The sequence below is a fragment of the Erythranthe guttata genome, chromosome 2, assembly GCF_056151865.1.
Source record: "Erythranthe guttata isolate IM_541 chromosome 2, IM_541, whole genome shotgun sequence".
Classification (NCBI taxonomy): Eukaryota; Viridiplantae; Streptophyta; class Magnoliopsida; order Lamiales; family Phrymaceae; genus Erythranthe; species Erythranthe guttata.
In genome coordinates this window covers 5,914,396-5,933,355 of record NC_142534.1, presented here as the reverse complement: position 1 = coordinate 5,933,355, position 18,960 = coordinate 5,914,396, and the positions used below count along the sequence as shown (strand labels likewise).

Sequence of the window (18,960 nt, the reverse complement as noted above, 5' to 3'; positions counted from 1 at the left end):
AAATTATTTAATATAAGGTGGGGGTTCTCACTAATAATGAAAAAGAGGTTATATCCACCTTAATATAAGTAAATGAATTGGGGGTTTTTCACTAATTAATTATCCCTAAAAAGTATTTTGCAACACTGTCTTAACTAATGACCTACATTTCAATTGAATTCTTATATATCTCTCTCTCTATATATATATATATATATATATATATATATATATATATATATATATATATATATATATATATATATATATATATATATATATATATATATATATATATATATATATATATATATATATATATATATATATACTTTTTTTTAATGAAGGAACCCGCAACCAACCTTATTCTTTAATATTATCAACCACCTATAAATTTATTATTTGTCACAAAGTTAACAATATGACTAATACATTTCCCGGTTGCAAATTATATTTGTTAAAATCAATAGTTATAATAATAATCTAAACTAGAGGTTTCAAATTCATAATGAAATTTTCATAGATGAAATAAATTTATTACAAATTATCTTAAACACTATAGGTAGCCAAAATTTTAAATTTTAATTAGAAAAGAAATGAAATAAAATATGTTTATTCTTTTAATTTCTCCTTCCTTAGACATTTATGAGAGAGATTCCAAGTCATAAATGGGGGTTGCCTTTTTTTCTGCTGCTTCTTCTTCAATGTGATAAATAGAGCTCATTTCTCTATTCTTACCCCATAAAACTCCATACAGTCCCAATACAATTAATACTGATCCTGCAACTCTGCATAATCAAATTAATATAATTAATAATCAAGTGTGACATAGTAATTATTTATATTAGTGTTGGAAAATGTGGAACTATTTTTAAATGAAGAATTAACTCTTAAGCTCCAATTATTTACTCCTTCCGTTTTCTTTTAATTGTCGTTTTTTTTTTTTACCTTTGCCCAAGGATTGATAATCTCGTTCAATGTCCTTGTTCATTAATTAATAAGGGTATAACTGAAAATTATGTAATTAATGTCGTATTGAAATTATAAAGTGACAAATAGTATAGAACAGATGAAGTAGAACCCAATATACATATTGAATGAAGAATCAATCTTGAAAAAATAAAGAAAGAAAGAAATCGACTTACGTTCCAACGTAGAGCTTTTCCTCGAGCAAAGCCCAGCTGAGAATCGCCACGATAACGAGCAACAAAGGGCTGAACACCGAAACATAAAGAGGGCCTTTCCTCTCTATACACCATGACATGAGGCAAAATGCTAGTGCAGAACACACTATTCCCTATTACAAATTCAACCCAAAATATCACTATTAAGATATATCAACATATTATTATTATTATTATTATTATTATTTTTGTTTTAAGTTTAACTTAATTTGTTTAAAAGATAAAAACATAGGAAATTAAGAAGAAAAGAAATATACCGAATATACGCTTGAAATAATCCTTATGTTGGAAGTGAGTGACCATGCCGATAAGTTGTGGTCGAAGAAGAAGGCGACGACCACACACTGGAAAGTTGCCATTAGACACATCAATGCTGAGCTCGAGTATGGAGCCCCGTACTTTTGGCTTACTCTTGTCTTCAAAAATAATTATAGAAAAAAAATATGATGCCAATTAGTTAATTAATATAAAGTGACAGATAATGAGAAACAAAAATATTACAAAAAAAAAAAAAAATAACAGTTATTGGTGGAACCGAGGAAATAATATTTATTCCGAAATGAATTGTAGAGAGAGAGAGAGTATTGGGGGCTTACTTGGATGATTAACCAAATAGCCCAAGAAATGGCACTAACAATGAGAAGAATTGGACCCAAGATCAAATTGACATGATTAATTGAAGACTTAGTTCCAGTTTCCTCAGCATATTTCCAATGAATACTTGATTTTCCTATATCCACTATTGATCCATGGTAAAATGACAATAATAGGGCTCCCCCTACACATATTATTGTCCCCATCACTTTTGCTTGCCCTGCCTTGCTCTTCACTCCCACTTTTTCTAGCCTGTATTTTTGTTTCCCATTATTTTATAAACACGCTTTTATATATATATTAAAATAAGCAAAAACACGTTTTTACTTAATTAATTAGTTACCCGAAAGGAACAGCCATGATAAATGTGACTGCAGGGTTGATATTGGTTAGTGCACATGCAATTGTTGGAGTTGAATTCTTTAATCCCACGAAATATGTGATTTGATTCACTGTAACCCTGCGTAGTTAAATTCAAAATTAAATTTAAATTAAAAAAAAAAAAAAAAACCAATTTAAATAAAACGAATAATATGAAGAAAAATAAAATCGTTGACTACTTACCCAAATATCGAACATAAGAAAATTTGGAAAAATATTGATGTTGTCATTTTAGGCCGTGTTTTCCTGTAATTTGAAAATCAAAGTTTAATTAATTAGACGAGAACAAAATAAATCCCATTAAATACTGGATAAAATTAATAAATAATATATATATATATATAAGATCGGCAATTCAAACAACCATTTATTTTAATTTTATTTTGATATTTTATATATTTATTATGCTGTTTTTATTTTTTAGTTTTGGTGGTGTAAACAACTAATTATGTAAACGATATATTAACATTGTTTATGATATTAAAAATTGGACAACTTGGCATTATTTAAATTAATTTATATTCAAAATATTCTAAAACGCACGCCTAAGTCCGATCGTACAAACGATGCACGAGCAATGTTTTTTAAAACCGAGCTCGAAATTATATAGCCAATTGGGTCACAGTTGAATTAATTCGGTTTTTATTCTCATTTTATTTTTACATTAAAAAAGCAAATTGTTCACAAGTATGCAAAAAAAAAAAAAAAAGAAATTAAATGTGAGTTTTTTTTTTTTTTTTTTGAATAAAGGCAAAAATGAGTTAATTAAAGACGACAAAATCAAATGCACCGGTGTTAGGGAATGAAACACATGTTCCATGAGCAACTGGATGAAATGCCACGTGTGGCTCATGCACAAAAACATACCAAAACGTGAAGAAACCCTTCATGCTTTGCGACACAGTCACACACATATATGTATGTGTGTGTGTTGTGTGCGTGTACGTTAGCATAGGAATATATGTTTATATTCATTTAACCATCTTTGAGATTATTTTTTAAATATTTTTTTTAAAAAATAGGCATATTCCTATGAAAATCAATCAAAATGGAGTAACAAATTAAATTAAATCGAATTAACCATGCATCGTTGACATGCAGTAAAACCTCAATAAATTAATAACTTCGCTATGAGAATAATTTCTTCCGGTCCCGACTTGGTAAAAATTACTAAATTTTTATTTCGATAATTTAACATTCACTGAATCAATAGAATTTTGCTAGTTCCGAACTGTATTAATTTATAGAGGTTTAAATATTGTAATAATGTAAAAAATTCCAAGATTTTATAGTAACATTATGTATAACAATTAGTAACAACAAAAAAAATGTTAAAATTTACCTCTCCATGAAATAAGCAAAAGGAGCAATGGCGATGGTGGCGAAAACTTGGCGGTACGCGACATGGACGAAAGGGTTCATACCGGAATCCATCGCTACTTTAGATATAATGTTCATCCCCGCGTACCCTAACTGCACGATAACCATTGTCAAGAACGGAAACAAATCTCCCTCCATTTTTTTTTTATTTATTTCTTCTTAATTTTCTCCAAATTAATTGATAATTACAATCAACGAGAAAATTAAGAAGAAATAAAATGGAGATAGAGATATGGAGATAGATGAAGTGGGACACTATATATATATGTATATATATGTAGAAGAGGAGTAGAAAAAATGAGTAAGAGGTTGTGTTTATATATATAGGTGTGATGTGACAATATATATATATATATATATATATATATATATATATATATATATATATATATATATATATATATATATATATATATATATATATATAAAAGGTAAAGAAGAAGAATGGGGTAAAATCCAAAAAAAAGAAAGAAAAAAAAAAAGCAGAGGGGCAGGGGTTTGTTTTGTTTGTGCATGGATTTCACGCATCTCAGCTATTGTTGCTATAAAGCTACTTTCAGTTAAACAGCTTATTGTTTTGCCAGCTTTTTTGCCTCTTGCCTTTGCATGCCAAACAACATACCTCTCATATATTTTTACATACTTGTAGTAACCAATTTGAATTCTTCTGTTTTTATTTCGGTGCATGAAAATCCTTTTTTTCTTTTCTTTTTTCGTCTCACAAAAAAAGTTTTTGTACTATATCAACCGTGGGTCCCACAACCCCACAAAAACAGCTTTTTTTTTTATTTTTTTTTATTATTATTATTATTATTATTATTATTATTATTATTATTATTATTATTATTATTATTATTATTATTATTATCATTTTTATTAATTTTTTTTTAATACCCTTGTTATTATTAGGATAAATAATTACACTTACACTTCTGATGTATGCTATAATAACTTTAAGGTCCATGTAGTATCGGTAATTACAATCCCCTGAAACACAATTAGAAAGTCAAGGGGTAATGCATTGGATAAGTTATTCCGTTGGAATCCGAACGGATTATTAGTTTCATGCGGTGGTGGAGACAACGTAGAGCTAGGGGGTGACATGGTTCTCCTAACGTTTCTTAAATCCTTATATAAGATTTATAAAATTTTCGTCTATGCATGCTAGTATTAACGCCCCTTCAAAAAACAAATAAAATGCGTATTGGTCCCCAGTCGGTAATTATTTCACGAGTGTAGCTGTAATTACCAATACTATAAGGGCCTTAAAATTATTTTAGCATATATTATACGTGTAGGGTACGGTGTAATTTACCCATATTATTATTAGTTCATGAAGTAAAATTTGCTTTAGAATGCATTGAATATTTATTTATCTATTAATTATTTTCGGGTTTAATTTCTCATGTATATCTCGGGGAGTTGACTATGCACATTCCATATAGAAAACTAGTTACACTTTTGTAATTTATAACTTTTTTTTTTGAGTAATTCAAGTCATTACGAGGGGAAGTAGGGGAGGGGGGACTCGAACCCTAGACCTTTACCCTATTGGTAAGGCTAGGTACCAACTCTCCTAATGAGGGTTGGTTGTAATTTATAACTTGAAAAATAGAAAAAAAAAAAAAAAAAAAAAAAAAAAAAAAAAAAAAAAAAAAAAAAAAAGAAGTATGAAAATTTCACTATTTATTAGTATTAAATAAGAAGTCATTAGACTAATTAAACTTGTGAGAGAAGATCCCAAACCCAGTTTTTAAGCCCTAATTAATTAAGAGCCGAACTGGATTCCAGGTTGTCCGGGCTCGTTTATCTCATTTTTCTTCTCACCTGATTCAGGTGAATTCACATAACAGCAACATAATACGTTGCGTGTTTTGCGGGTCTTAAATTTAATTTGATAAGTTATTATTATTAATTAGTACATCAAAGATAGCGTGTGCATGTCAAAGAAAAACATAAACAACACGTAGTCATATATAGGACACGTGTCGAAGATTGCTGAGTTTGGTGTCAAATATATATAGTTCACAATTTCCTTGAATCTTGTTCCTACATGCTTCTATTGTAGGGAGGGGCCGACCCAAGTACTTTTAGTTAGGGGCCAAAATATGGGGTGAATAAAAAAAAGGAGAAAAATATTTTTATGGGCTAAAAGTGTACAAATTTTAAATCTTGGCGATAGGGGGAGCCAAGTCCATAAATTAATAGATAAATACTAAAATGTAGTTAAAAAATAAATAGAATTTTTAGGTGATTTTTTTTTTTTTTTGCAGGGGCAGTAGCCCCCCTGGGCCAACGTAGTTCCGCCCCTGGTCGTACGTTAGTCAGAAAAACATAAACAACACGTAGCATTACATGAAATCCCCTCAATATATAGTTAATGGTGTTAATTGTTAACGGAATAGTGAATTTCATGCAAGATAAAATAAAACACAGAAGAACTTTACGCAATAAAAATAACGCAGAGGAGTTTGGTGTATGTTTTCCTTAGCACATGTGAGTTTTATGCAGTTTACCCAGGTAGTCACATAATACAATTATATTGTTCCGATTTCATTGCAACGTCCGTTGAGTTTCACGGCCAATATGGGATGTCTTTCACAAGTTGAAATGCTAAATTTCAAAATTAATTGTTTATGTTCGTATTTGATAGGCGTGCGTTAATGTTACCGATGTGTAAACATCAAATGTACGGTAGAACAATATAATAGATTCCAAACATCGATCGTCCTCAGTGACTAATTAACTCAAATATTATTTCAGGGTCGTTCCTGAGAATTCGGGGGCCCTAGGCAAAATTTAAAGAATAACTCAAAATGGGACCCCTATTTGAAAAAAATGATTTGTTCATAAGGGTGTTCGAAATTGAATATACTAAAAAAATATAAATAACATTTCAAAGTGATGGAGTAACAGATTACGGGGGTTGGGGGCAGCGCCCCCGATTCTTTTTTGTTGAAATGTATGAATATAAAATAACTAAAAATATGGAAAAAATTTCAAAACCGAATGATTTGCTGGTTCACTTCCTACCGTGGCATATAATGTTTATAGCAAATAGACTTCATAAATATTTTATAAAAGGAAACTTGAATAAACTAATGAATATTGATTCAAATTTTAGGAATAAAAATAAATAATTAAGACATTATAAATTTAATATTTAGGGGCCCCTAGGTTAAGAAAATTGTAAAAATATCTACTTGATCATTAATTTTAAGTTTATTTTAGAATTGATGTTCCAAAATATTATATATATAATAAATTTTAAAAATAATTACTGATATATAAAGTGTTTATAAAAATATTTGGGGCTCCTAAATTTTAGTAAAAAATCGGGGGACTTAGGCGTCCGCCTACTTCGCCTCCCCTCAGAACCGGCCCTGTATTATCTACCCTGCGGAAAAGGGTGTTTGTTGGTCTTAAACTAAAAGGCATAGATTAGATAAATTTACAATAGCACAAAAATAATATGCGAGTTTATGTTGTGAAGAGTTCTAAAGTCCATTTCCCAATGTTTAATTTCCAATGTTGAAATATCAAATCATGAATTCCCAATTCACTAGCCTAGATTATCATAATCACTCTCTCGAGTGTTATTAGAATCCTCCCAATAAAGATGACTCCACCCCCTAATTAAATTTTGATTACCTAAGGTAGGGGTGTAAACGAGCCGAGCCGACTCGTGAGCTCGAAGAGCCGGCTCGTAAAAAGCTCGAACTCGGACTCGAGATTTTCGAGCTCGAGCTCGAGCTCGCGAGCTCGAGCTTTCTGACGAGCCGAGCTCGAGCCGGTTTTCAGTTGTTCATGAGCTCGCGAGCCGGCTCGCGAGCCGGATTTATTATTATTTTTTTATTATTTTTTTATTTTTTATATGTTATTTTTATTTAAATAATGTATAATAATGTAAAATATTATAGAAATAAATACAAATATTAAAAATATATATAATAATTACAATTTAGTTTTTATTTTTTATTTTTTTAAATAATTTTTAATAATAAAATAATAATTAAAGAAATATTTAAAAAAAAAAAAAAAAAAAAAAGACAATGGGCTCGAGCTCGAGCTCGAGCTCGAGCTCGACAAAATTAACACGAGCTCGAGCTCGAGCCAAAAAAAGAGGAGCTCGACGAGCTCGAGCTCGAGCTCGAGCTCGAGCTCGAGCTCGACAAAATAACTCGAGCTCGAGCTCAAGCCAGCCAAAAGAGGCGAGCTCGGCTCGAGCTCGGCTCGTTTACACCGCTAACCTAAGGTAAGAAGATTCTCTCGAATTCTGACAACAAAAATCTATATTTTTCTAAGTTCTAACAAAGGAATTCTCTCTCGATTCATCATAGTCTAAGAATCAATTCCATTGTTGGTCAAGCAATAGAAATGATTAAAAACAAGAAAACATAGATGAATTACAAGAAAAGATAGATATAAACATCGAATAATTAATAATCCTCTACAGAGGTTTCAACATGGTTCCATCTCCTATGGGAGGAGACGATTAGTTCACAGAGTGGTGGTGTAGGATCTACACCCTCAAGATCTCATTCTGAGCCCAAATTCTAAGACCGTCGGAAAACCCACCTAACACCGGTCCTTCGGCGGAGAAGATGAATTTGACGAACGAAGAGTATAAATTAAGAGAAAGAGAGTTTAGAAGAGAGTATAAAGTATTTCCATTGAGGTTAAATCGTAGCATTGATCGGGACTTTATATTCATTTATATAGAGGATTTCTATTTAGACATTTCATAATTTAGGATCTATGTATTTGTCTAACAGGTTTTGGTGCATGAGTCTCTAACCAAGCATCTGTATTATTTTAGGTTTATGGGCTATATCTCTTTCACCAATAAGCCCATCCCTTTAATATTTATTATAAATAAAGGAAACATTCATGTATATGACAAAATTACCCGCAACCCATTACACCAAATTCTTAATTGTAACCCCAATTTAATCAATTTTGACATTTTTTTTTCAATTTTTTTTTTTGCCGCCGGTCTCTGGTGTTGACTTTTTTTTTTCTTGGTCTGTTTTTTCCGCCGCCGGATTCCGGTGTTGATTTTTTTTTTTTTTTTTTTTTCCTGGTCGGTTTTTTCCGCCGCCGGTCTCCTGCGTTGATTTTGTTTTAGTGTTTTTAAGTGTTTTTTTTACGTCCGCCGCTAAACGTTGACCGTAATTGTGCTGCCATTAACGGTAATTATACTGTCGCTAACAGTACACTAACGTAATTGTACTGCCGTTGACAATACATTTATGTAATTGTACTGCCGTTAACAATAAATTAACGTAATATGTTTTTATTTTTTGTTATTTTTTTTAATTTTGTTTGATTTGTTGACGAGTCAACGTCATTATATTACTGTCGTTGGCAGTAAAATAAATGTAAACACAATAATATTACTGTCAACCACATCAAATTTTTTTTTTGGTTTTTGTGTTTTGTTTGAGTTATTCACGGAGTAACGTAATAGTATTACTGTCTATTATTGTAATATTAATGTAAATACAATAATATAATTGTGGTTGACATTAATATTACTGTTGTTATAGTAATATTACTATCAACCACATCAATATTATTATTTTGTTTGAGTTTTTTAATTTTGTTTGAGTTATTCACGGAGTAACGTAATTGATTCGGTCGAAATCTTTGATGTTGTTTTGACCGAGTTCTCCTTCTGTACCGGGATCTGTAGAATAAGACCAGGATAAGAAAAACCGGGCTTATGCCGGAAGTAGCACTCCGACGGCCAAGCCAGTAAGTTTATTTACTATAAGATACTCTCACTAATTGATACGCTTTTTTAGGATTGTATATGAGTACCTTTGTTTACCTAGCCTTAGGCTATTTATAGAAAAAGTCGGGATTCGAATCCGAACTTTACTCCAGTTTATTCTGTCTAATCAGATTATTCCGGACCCCAAATGAAGATTCAATTGGGCCTAACTTGTCTTTCGAGGAACAGTGTTGTGGGCTACACATGCCCAAAACTGAACATTCCTGATATCTCTGACACATGAGGAGACGGGCGTTAAATGTGAGGACGGCTCTGTCAGACCTCTCGCTTGCGAGAAGTCAAGCTTTTCTTCCCGTCAGCGAGAGTCCTCCTCTTCTCGCTTTTCAGTTGGGCTTTATTTTGACCAGGCTGACTTTCTTATGGAAGTCTTTCTATTGGGCCCTTATTGGCCCATCCTCCTTAACGGGCCTAGAGATTAGTTTTTACCGAATCAGTAATAATATTACTGTCTATTATTGTAATATTACGGTGGTTGACGGTACTATTATTGTTGTTATTGTTGGGAATCGGGCACGTGTACGCAGCGGAAAACAAAATTTTATGCGCTTCAGACAATTTAAAACACATAAACACATGCCCGACAAATTGAAACAATTAATTGCGTACCTTTGCGCTTCCAGCGAAATTAAAAACTGTTGGAGATATTAATACTAAATGATACATTTCACTAACAGCTTAAGATTTTGGTTGAGATGGTCATTCAACATGGTATCAGAGCCAGGCCAAATGAAAGGTCCTGAGTTCGAATCCCACCCCCACCCAATTCAAATATTTCAAGTGCAATGCTTCAAATGTAATTCGCCTGCACTTGAGGGGGCGTGCTGGAGATATTAATACTAAATGATACATTTCACTAACAGCTTAAGCTTTTGGTTGAGATGGTCATTCAACAAAAACAACATACATGCTAAATTATTTAACCGAATTTAAATCAATTAGCATGCTCGCGTTTAAACCAAATAACATGCTCGCAACAATAAAACGATTTCACATAATCACATAAAATCATACGAGAACGAACATGAATATATTGTTTAAACGTAAACGAATCAAGAACATGAAATTCGTGTGTTTACCTCTCGAAGCGTGAGGTAGGAGCGCTAAGCAAGTCGAGATTGCTACGTAAACCAATCCGTACAATTCGGGGCAGCAACGGCGAGACGGGCACGGCGGCGCGTGTATATCACGCGCGGTCTTCGGGGCGGCGCGTGGGGTCGCGTGCGTCGTCGGCTCGAGGGCTGCTCCTCGATTCTTCGATCTTCCTCCTCTCGGATTTCACCTCGTATACTTCGATCTACTAAAACGTGGCACTAGACACGAAGTAGTTAGAATAAAACGGAAGAAACGAAAAGACAAAAGAACTACCAACTTGAATCGGCCAAGGGATGGCCGATTCCGGCGAGATAGTGGCGACGGCGGCGGTGGTGGCCGCGGGAGAGGGTGGCCGATCGAGAGAGGGAGCGGCTAGGGTTAGGGTTAGGTCTTGTTTTTGTGCAAGGTCTATAAATCAAGTATTTATAGTGCCTTGCATAAAACCCTAACAGGCTTAAGTTGGACCGGGCCCAACAGCTTAAGTTCGTTAGTTCTTTTATTTGCTCGTCTCTCTCAATTCAATGATCGGAAAATTGCAACGATTACATTTTCAGAATCATTATAATATCCTCGTCATTACGAGGGCCAACTCTCAATTTCCAACTTTCCAAAAGTGGAAACTCTAATTCAGTGCACTTTCTAAATTTGGAAACTTCCCGATTTAGAAAGTCCACTAATACGTTTGCCAATTCTTTTCCTTTCCTTGTTCTCATTCATAATTCCAAATTACGAATGTTGGACCCAATCATATTGACTTCCAATCATGCAAAGATAAACTATTTTATCTCTGACCGTTTATTCAAAGATCTCATGTGCACGAGCAGTGTGACCCTCGATGGTTCAGGTGTAAGCTAGCCGTGGGCCCACAACCCTTTGTGGTCAAAACTCGTCCCTTAGAGTTACGATTAAGATGAAGCTCGTTTCACCTCAATCACCCAACGAATCAAGATTGGCGTCTAGTAACTACGCGTCATGATTCCCTAGATACAAATGAAGTGCCTGCAAGAACCTTCAGATATAGTTAACGTACAGTACGGTCCCTTCGATACATATGTCCCGATTGAACTAGAGGCATTGGTTCATCAAGACCTCTCTATATGTTCAATGACGGTGCGATCGTTCTAAGTGTTGTAATCGTTACGTGCATGACTTAGAGAATCGAATTCTCTAATCATCACTTAGTCAGCTCTGGCCATAGACTTAGAATGATTACAAACTTTCAGAACACACATGACATCCAAGACTATTCTAGCGATCGAATCCCCGACTACAATACACAGACCTCCCACTAGATTTCGGACTGCACGAACACTGGCCCTTGGGATGGTCCTCGGTGGAACTCAGGGACAGGTCACGATACAGCTGGTCCTCTAGTGAAGTCACGGTGATGTCTAGGTCATAAGGACTAATTGTGTACAACTATACCATAGATATCTCTACTCGATTATTGGGAACCACTTAGAGATTTCTAGGGTGAGGGAGTTCAGTGAACTCGTCAACTTATGAGCACCCACTTATGCATGTCGATATCACAATACCGTTTACTGATGAGATGCAGTACACATACACTAAGTGCTAGTCTCTTAATGGAAAATGCCGATATCCTCATTGGTGGCATAACCCTATGACTAGGAACACGTTTAACAGTTATAATACTAAAGTAAATATCTCACGATCCTAACGATCATTTACTCGTACTTGTAATAACTGTAAGGACTATATCTATGCTTGTGACAAAGGGACAAAGATATAGAATGCCAAGTTGTTTTATCATTAATACAAATAAAGGTTCGTTTATTACAATAATAAATACGAAAGACCACAGCCACATGTTGGCTTGTTGGTCACCTACTCTAACAGTTATAGTAATAGTACTATCACTCACAGTAATATTAATTCTTTTGAATTTTTATTATATTTACATTTATTGAACAATCAACATATTAATATTACTCTATTACACAATAATAATGAGTTTTGTTGTGTTAATATTACTATGCTAGAGATTAATATAGCAATATTACTGTGTTAAGTTGTAGTATAGTTAATTTTACTGTTTTTAACAGTAATATAGATAATATTACTGTCAATCACAGTAGTATTGTTGTTTAAACGGAAAAATAAAAGATGTTACAGAAAGAAAGAAAGAAAAAAAAATCGAAAAAGTCAACGCCGGAAACCGGTAGCAGAAAAATCAGGAAGAAAAAGAAAAAAAAAACCAACGCCGGAGACCGGCGGTGACGGACGAAATTGTCCATAAAAATGTGCTTTGGGTCAAAATTGAATATTTTGTGAAATTTGAGGTCAAATTGAGGTTAGATTAGATTAAAGAATGAAATATGAGCATATTAAAGTATGATGGACTATTTTAGTCTTTTACAAACATTTGGACCATATGTGGATTTTTTTGTAAAATAGTTTATTGTCTGAATCTCTTTATGAATAAGTACCCATTGATAAACTTATTTTTGAAGAGCCTTTGTCTAATTACATTGAGGCCCCGTTTGGTTGCCAAGATAAGCCATGATTAACTAAATAGTTGGACTTAATTTGATGTTTGCCAATAAATTGTCGGGTCGACCCGCCAAAATTATATAATCCTGGTTTATCTTGCCTTATCTTGCCTTCTAGTGAGTTTTTTTTGTTTGACGTCGCGAGCTCGAATAATATAATTGGGTTTCATTAGATGATTTAATCTTATCTTGGCTAATCGTATCTTGTCAACCAAACATGGCCTGATTGTTCAATTACTATTCTTAATTGACATGTCTTCCTTATCTATTTAGGGAGTACATCTTCTGGGTCCTCTTTTCCAACGGTTCTTATTCACCTCGTTACCTACCTATTGCTTTGTCTCTAGCATGTTCGGATGGGCTGACGAGCTCGTTAGCCGCGAGCTTGTAAATAGACCTTATCTTCGACCTGTATTGAGTTGGTGGACCCAATAAATCTCTTTCGACCCATACATTCAATCCTTATATCATTTAATAAGCTCAATATGGAGAGTTTGACCTAAGCTTGACAAACTGATCCCCATAACAGAGCAATAATCAAAATTCGTATTGGAATTCTACGTTTGGGCATTTCTTCCTAATGTGACATGCGGAGAAGAAAACAGAAGTTCTTGCAGTAATTGAAAGATATATCGAATAATATTTGTCAAAATAATTCTCGAAGATCGCTGCTATAACCACACTAGCTGGTAAGAAAGCGTAATTTTTAATGAGGTTTCGTTCGATTGTTGTAACATTGCATAATCATATCTTAATTAAGAATATCTTGAAAATCAAATCAGACCTTAATATCTTGAAGTCCAGTACACAATCTATCATATTTATAATTCGAATATTAAATAAAATCTAATTATTTAATTATTATTGTCCATAAAATGATTGTGTTGGAGGGACAAATGTTAATGGGTTTGGTCCATAAATCATATTTGATTTGATTAGGTTCATATATTTGGCTTGATTTGTGGACCGGAAAAAGAAGATGAATTATTTGAAAACTGAAACCAGCACATTGATATCTACCTTTGATAATAATTTCGGAGGGCCACAATTATATTGAGATGACGCGTTCATTACGAAAACCTCTTCATCTTTAACAAAGGCACCCTTATTTTATTTATTACGAAAGAACCCGCAACAACTAATGTACACCGATTAAATCATGCTCTCGTACAATAATAGTCCAATCATACGAAAGGTATAAACTGTACTAGATAAATCACGTAGAACGTGTTCACAGAGAAAACAAAAACTAAAATGCTATATGCCATTTCAATTTTACTAGTATTTTTTCGACTTCAAACGTGATTTTGATCATTTTTTAGTCCTAATATGGAAAAAGTCACAACACAAGATTTGTATTTATTTGAGTTAACTTTTCTAATTGAACTTGATTTAGTTAGATTGAATGTTAGTTTAGAGAGTTATTCGTGAATGTGTTACAGTCCGAATCTGGAAAACTCAAACCATCGAAATAGTAGCAAATGTTCATTCGTTCTTGCATAACTCTCTCAACCAACATCTGATCTAGTTGATTCAAATTGAATTAGAAAGCGAACTCAAAGTGCTACAAATTTACACACATCCACATTCTATTATCAAATCATCGGTCATATTCACGCCGTCAGTCGTATTTAACTTGTCGCCTTATCCATGCCGTAACTCGTGTCATTTGTTTATCTTCTCGATCTCATCATCCTTATTCAGGTTGTCAAGTTGTCTCGTCTTCTTTCGAAGAGGTTCTCATCCTTATTCAGGTCGTCAGTCGTGCTAGCTTACCTCCTCCCCTTTCAAGAGAGACCTTTCAACAGAGCCGTCGTCCTTATTCACAATATATTCTACTTATGCGGGCCTTACGTTTACGTACTTATTATGTAACAACATTCGGGGCCGATGGAGTATATTGTTTTAGTTTACACAAATGACTGAACAATTCAAGACATCACATTCTTTGATTAGCTAAGTAAATATTGTTAAGTTGTAGTATAGTTAATTTTACTGTTTTTAACAGTAATATAGATAATATTACTGTCAATCACAGTAGTATTGTTGTTTAAACGGAAAAATAAAAGATGTTACAGAAAGAAAGAAAGAAAAAAAAATCGAAAAAGTCAACGCCGGAAACCGGTAGCAGAAAAATCAGGAAGAAAAAGAAAAAAAAAACCAACGCCGGAGACCGGCGGTGACGGACGAAATTGTCCATAAAAATGTGCTTTGGGTCAAAATTGAATATTTTGTGAAATTTGAGGTCAAATTGAGGTTAGATTAGATTAAAGAATGAAATATGAGCATATTAAAGTATGATGGACTATTTTAGTCTTTTACAAACATTTGGACCATATGTGGATTTTTTTGTAAAATAGTTTATTGTCTGAATCTCTTTATGAATAAGTACCCATTGATAAACTTATTTTTGAAGAGCCTTTGTCTAATTACATTGAGGCCCCGTTTGGTTGCCAAGATAAGCCATGATTAACTAAATAGTTGGACTTAATTTGATGTTTGCCAATAAATTGTCGGGTCGACCCGCCAAAATTATATAATCCTGGTTTATCTTGCCTTATCTTGCCTTCTAGTGAGTTTTTTTTGTTTGACGTCGCGAGCTCGAATAATATAATTGGGTTTCATTAGATGATTTAATCTTATCTTGGCTAATCGTATCTTGTCAACCAAACATGGCCTGATTGTTCAATTACTATTCTTAATTGACATGTCTTCCTTATCTATTTAGGGAGCACATCTTCTGGGTCCTCTTTTCCAACTGTTCTTATTCACCTCGTTACCTACCTATTGCTTTGTCTCTAGCATGTTCGGATGGGCTGACGAGCTCGTTAGCCGCGAGCTTGTAAATAGACCTTATCTTCGACCTGTATTGAGTTGGTGGACCCAATAAATCTCTTTCGACCCATACATTCAATCCTTATATCATTTAATAAGCTCAATATGGAGAGTTTGACCTAAGCTTGACAAACTGATCCCCATAACAGAGCAATAATCAAAATTCGTATTGGAATTCTACGTTTGGGCATTTCTTCCTAATGTGACATGCGGAGAAGAAAACAGAAGTTCTTGCAGTAATTGAAAGATATATCAAATAATATTTGTCAAAATAATTCTCGAAGATCGCTGCTATAACCACACTAGCTGGTAAGAAAGCGTAATTTTTAATGAGGTTTCGTTCGATTGTTGTAACATTGCATAATCATATCTTAATTAAGAATATCTTGAAAATCAAATCAGACCTTAATATCTTGAAGTCCAGTACACAATCTATCATATTTATAATTCGAATATTAAATAAAATCTAATTATTTAATTATTATTGTCCATAAAATGATTGTGTTGGAGGGACAAATGTTAATGGGTTTGGTCCATAAATCATATTTGATTTGATTAGGTTCATATATTTGGCTTGATTTGTGGACCGGAAAAAGAAGATGAATTATTTGAAAACTGAAACCAGCACATTGATATCTACCTTTGATAATAATTTCGGAGGGCCACAATTATATTGAGATGACTCGTTCGTTACGAAAACCTCTTCATCTTTAACAAAGGCACCCTTATTTTATTTATTACGAAAGAACCCGCAACAACTAATGTACACCGATTAAATCATGCTCTCGTACAATAATAGTCCAATCATACGAAAGGTATAAATTGTACTAGATGAATCACGTAGAACGTGTTGACAGAGAAAACAAAAACTGAAATGCTATATGTCATTTCAATTTTACTAGTATTTTTTCGACTTCAAACGTGATTTTGATCATTTTTTAGTCCTAATATGGAAAAAGTCACAACACAAGATTTGTATTTATTTGAGTTAACTTTTCTAATTCAACTTGATCTAGTTAAATTGAATGTTAGTTTAGAGAGTTATGCATGAATGGGTTACAGTCCGAATCTGGAAAACTCAAACCATCGAAATAGTAGCAAATGTTCATTCGTTCTTGCATAACTCTCTCAACCAACATCTGATCTAGTTGATTCAAATTGAATTAGAAAGCGAACTCAAAGTGCTACAAATTTACACACATCCACATTCTATTATCAAATCCATCGGTCATATTCACGCCGTCAGTCGTATTTAACTTGTCGCCTTATCCATGCCGTAACTCATGTCATTTGTTTATCTTCTCGATCTCATCATCCTTATTCAGGTTGTCAAGTTGTCTCGTCTTCTTTCGGAGAGGTTCTCATCCTTATTCAGGTCGTCAGTCGTGCTAGCTTACCTCCTCCCCTTTCAAGAGAGGCCTTTCAACAGAGCCATCGTCCTTATTCACAATATATTCTACTTATGCGGGCCTTGCGTTTACGTACTTATTATGTAACAACATTCGGGGCCGATGGAGTATATTGTTTTAGTTTACACAAATGACTGAACAATTCAAGACATCGCATTCTTTGATTAGCTAAGTAAATATGCTTGTATAGAAGATTAAACATACGCAATATCTTTGCATTTGAACAGTCGGCAAAACCCGTCATCGTTTTAATTAATTTCCATTCACATGGGGATTGTTGAAAAAAGTTAGTTTTGAATTCAACTTTAATTGAATATACTTAAAAGGAATCGAATTTATTTTCTCAAAATCATTTGTCGATTAATAAAAAAATTAATAAATCAATTAAAATATTTAATTATCAAAATAATAATAGGACTATAGGAGGTGAAAAGTCGCTATTAAAAAAGTGTGAAGATCGAAAAAGATAGCAATTCGACCGTGTTGGTTTATATTAAAAGGTCTGCCACATTTTCATGATTTGTCACAACCAATGAGAATATATAAAAATAAAATCCAAAATCCAAAATCCAAAATCCATCATTGCAACATCCGAGTGTTCGTACCATTATATAAATTATAAATATATTAATTTAAATAATCAGATCTAACCTGAATTTTAATTACTCTGCTATCTATCAATCAACAAAAGAAAAAAAGGGAAAATAAAAATGATTCTTCTTCTTCTTCTTCTTTTTTTTTTTTTTTTTTTTATCAATTTTTTTTTAAATAAATTATACTAGAGAGAAAGATTGAGGTCTAATCCATTATTTCCATTTCCTTCATCACTTTCTTGTTTCTTTCTCACCGTCGTAGAAGGGCCTGTTTCCGCTGCAATCTCCATCGCCGGCGCCGCCGCCGGCGGGACGTCCACGAAGTCTTCGATTCTGAATGTGGGATTCCAAGACTCCACCGCTCTTGCCGCCGGCTGGGGCTTATCTCCGTCGGCCTTTTCTTTTCCGGCGACGATGCGCTCGCGCAATTCTCTGGTGCTTTTAATCAAAGCGAAGAATTTCTCCATCTTCTCCTCTTCGTTTTCTTCATCGTCATCCTCCATTTTTCTTTTCTTTCTATCTCCGTCCATAACTCTAAACGAGGGGGTGGGGGTGGGGGTGGGGGTGGGGGAGGGGGCGGTGCTAAGCGGTGGGGTTGGTGGTTATTGATGATGACTCTGAGAGAAGATTTATTGCTATGTGTGGAAGGTTATATAGATGGGGAAAATCTTAATTGGTACTACATTTTATGAAGACTGTTTTTTATTTATTTATATTTATAAATTAGTGGGTAAATTCCACTTTACCCCCTCGTACTCTGCCTGATAGTCACTTTACCCTCTCGTACTCTAAATTTTATCGATTTACCCCCTTATACTTGTACAATTTCCCAATACAACTTTTTTCTTCATTTTTGTCAATTTTGACTAACGCCATTTGGTCAACTCTGTAAATTACAAAATTCCCACTGCCTATAACGCGCCGTTTCTCCTCCGTCAATATTGTCATTTCTTCTTCTCCCACCAGTTCCCCTTCCAAGATATCCCCAAATTGAGAAGAGAGAAATATAAATAGATAGGGGTTTTTTGTGAACATTCATTAGTTAAGTATTTTAATGAACAAATTTTAAATTGACATTTTTCCTTTTCGTTAAACCATGAACATATATTGTATACAAATTATCAATTTCTATAGATCACGCGTACGCATATGGTTGATTTATTTTAGATCAGAGGAATCACATTATTTCAATTGATTAAAGTT

The 18,960-nt window shown here is 33.6% G+C and overlaps 2 protein-coding genes across 2 annotated transcripts; both read right to left on the bottom strand.

Moving 5' to 3' along the window:
- Nucleotides 1-474: 474 nt before the first annotated feature.
- Nucleotides 475-3,808, bottom strand: UMAMIT25 (nodulin MtN21 /EamA-like transporter family protein). The gene is made up of 7 exons (XM_013003569.2): nucleotides 3,481-3,808; nucleotides 2,322-2,384; nucleotides 2,101-2,217; nucleotides 1,760-2,009; nucleotides 1,421-1,579; nucleotides 1,125-1,276; nucleotides 475-767 (listed from the first exon to the last, which is right to left on the bottom strand). The coding sequence occupies exons 1-7, from the start codon at nucleotides 3,654-3,656 to the stop codon at nucleotides 623-625; spliced, it is 1,062 nt and encodes a 353-aa protein (XP_012859023.2). The 5' UTR covers nucleotides 3,657-3,808; the 3' UTR covers nucleotides 475-622.
- Nucleotides 3,809-17,942: 14,134 nt separating this feature from the next.
- On the bottom strand, nucleotides 17,943-18,260 carry NIMIN-3 (NIM1-interacting 3). Its single transcript, XM_088814885.1, has one exon. The coding sequence runs from the start codon at nucleotides 18,258-18,260 to the stop codon at nucleotides 17,943-17,945; it is 318 nt and encodes a 105-aa protein (XP_088671011.1).
- Nucleotides 18,261-18,960: the final 700 nt, after the last annotated feature.

Bases quoted from the DNA above. Each gene is read 5' to 3' on its own strand.
- NIMIN-3 (XM_088814885.1), bottom strand. From the start codon at position 18,260: ATGGAGGATGACGATGAAGAAAACGAAGAGGAGAAGATGGAGAAATTC.
- UMAMIT25 (XM_013003569.2), bottom strand. From the start codon at position 3,656: ATGGAGGGAGATTTGTTTCCGTTCTTGACAATGGTTATCGTGCAGTTA. The intron at 2,010-2,100 runs GTAACTAATTAA...ACAAAAATACAG, and splicing joins ATCATGGCTGTTCCTTTCGG to GCTAGAAAAAGTGGGAGTGA. The intron at 768-1,124 runs GTAAGTCGATTT...TTGATTATGCAG, and splicing joins GAAAAGCTCTACGTTGGAAC to AGTTGCAGGATCAGTATTAA.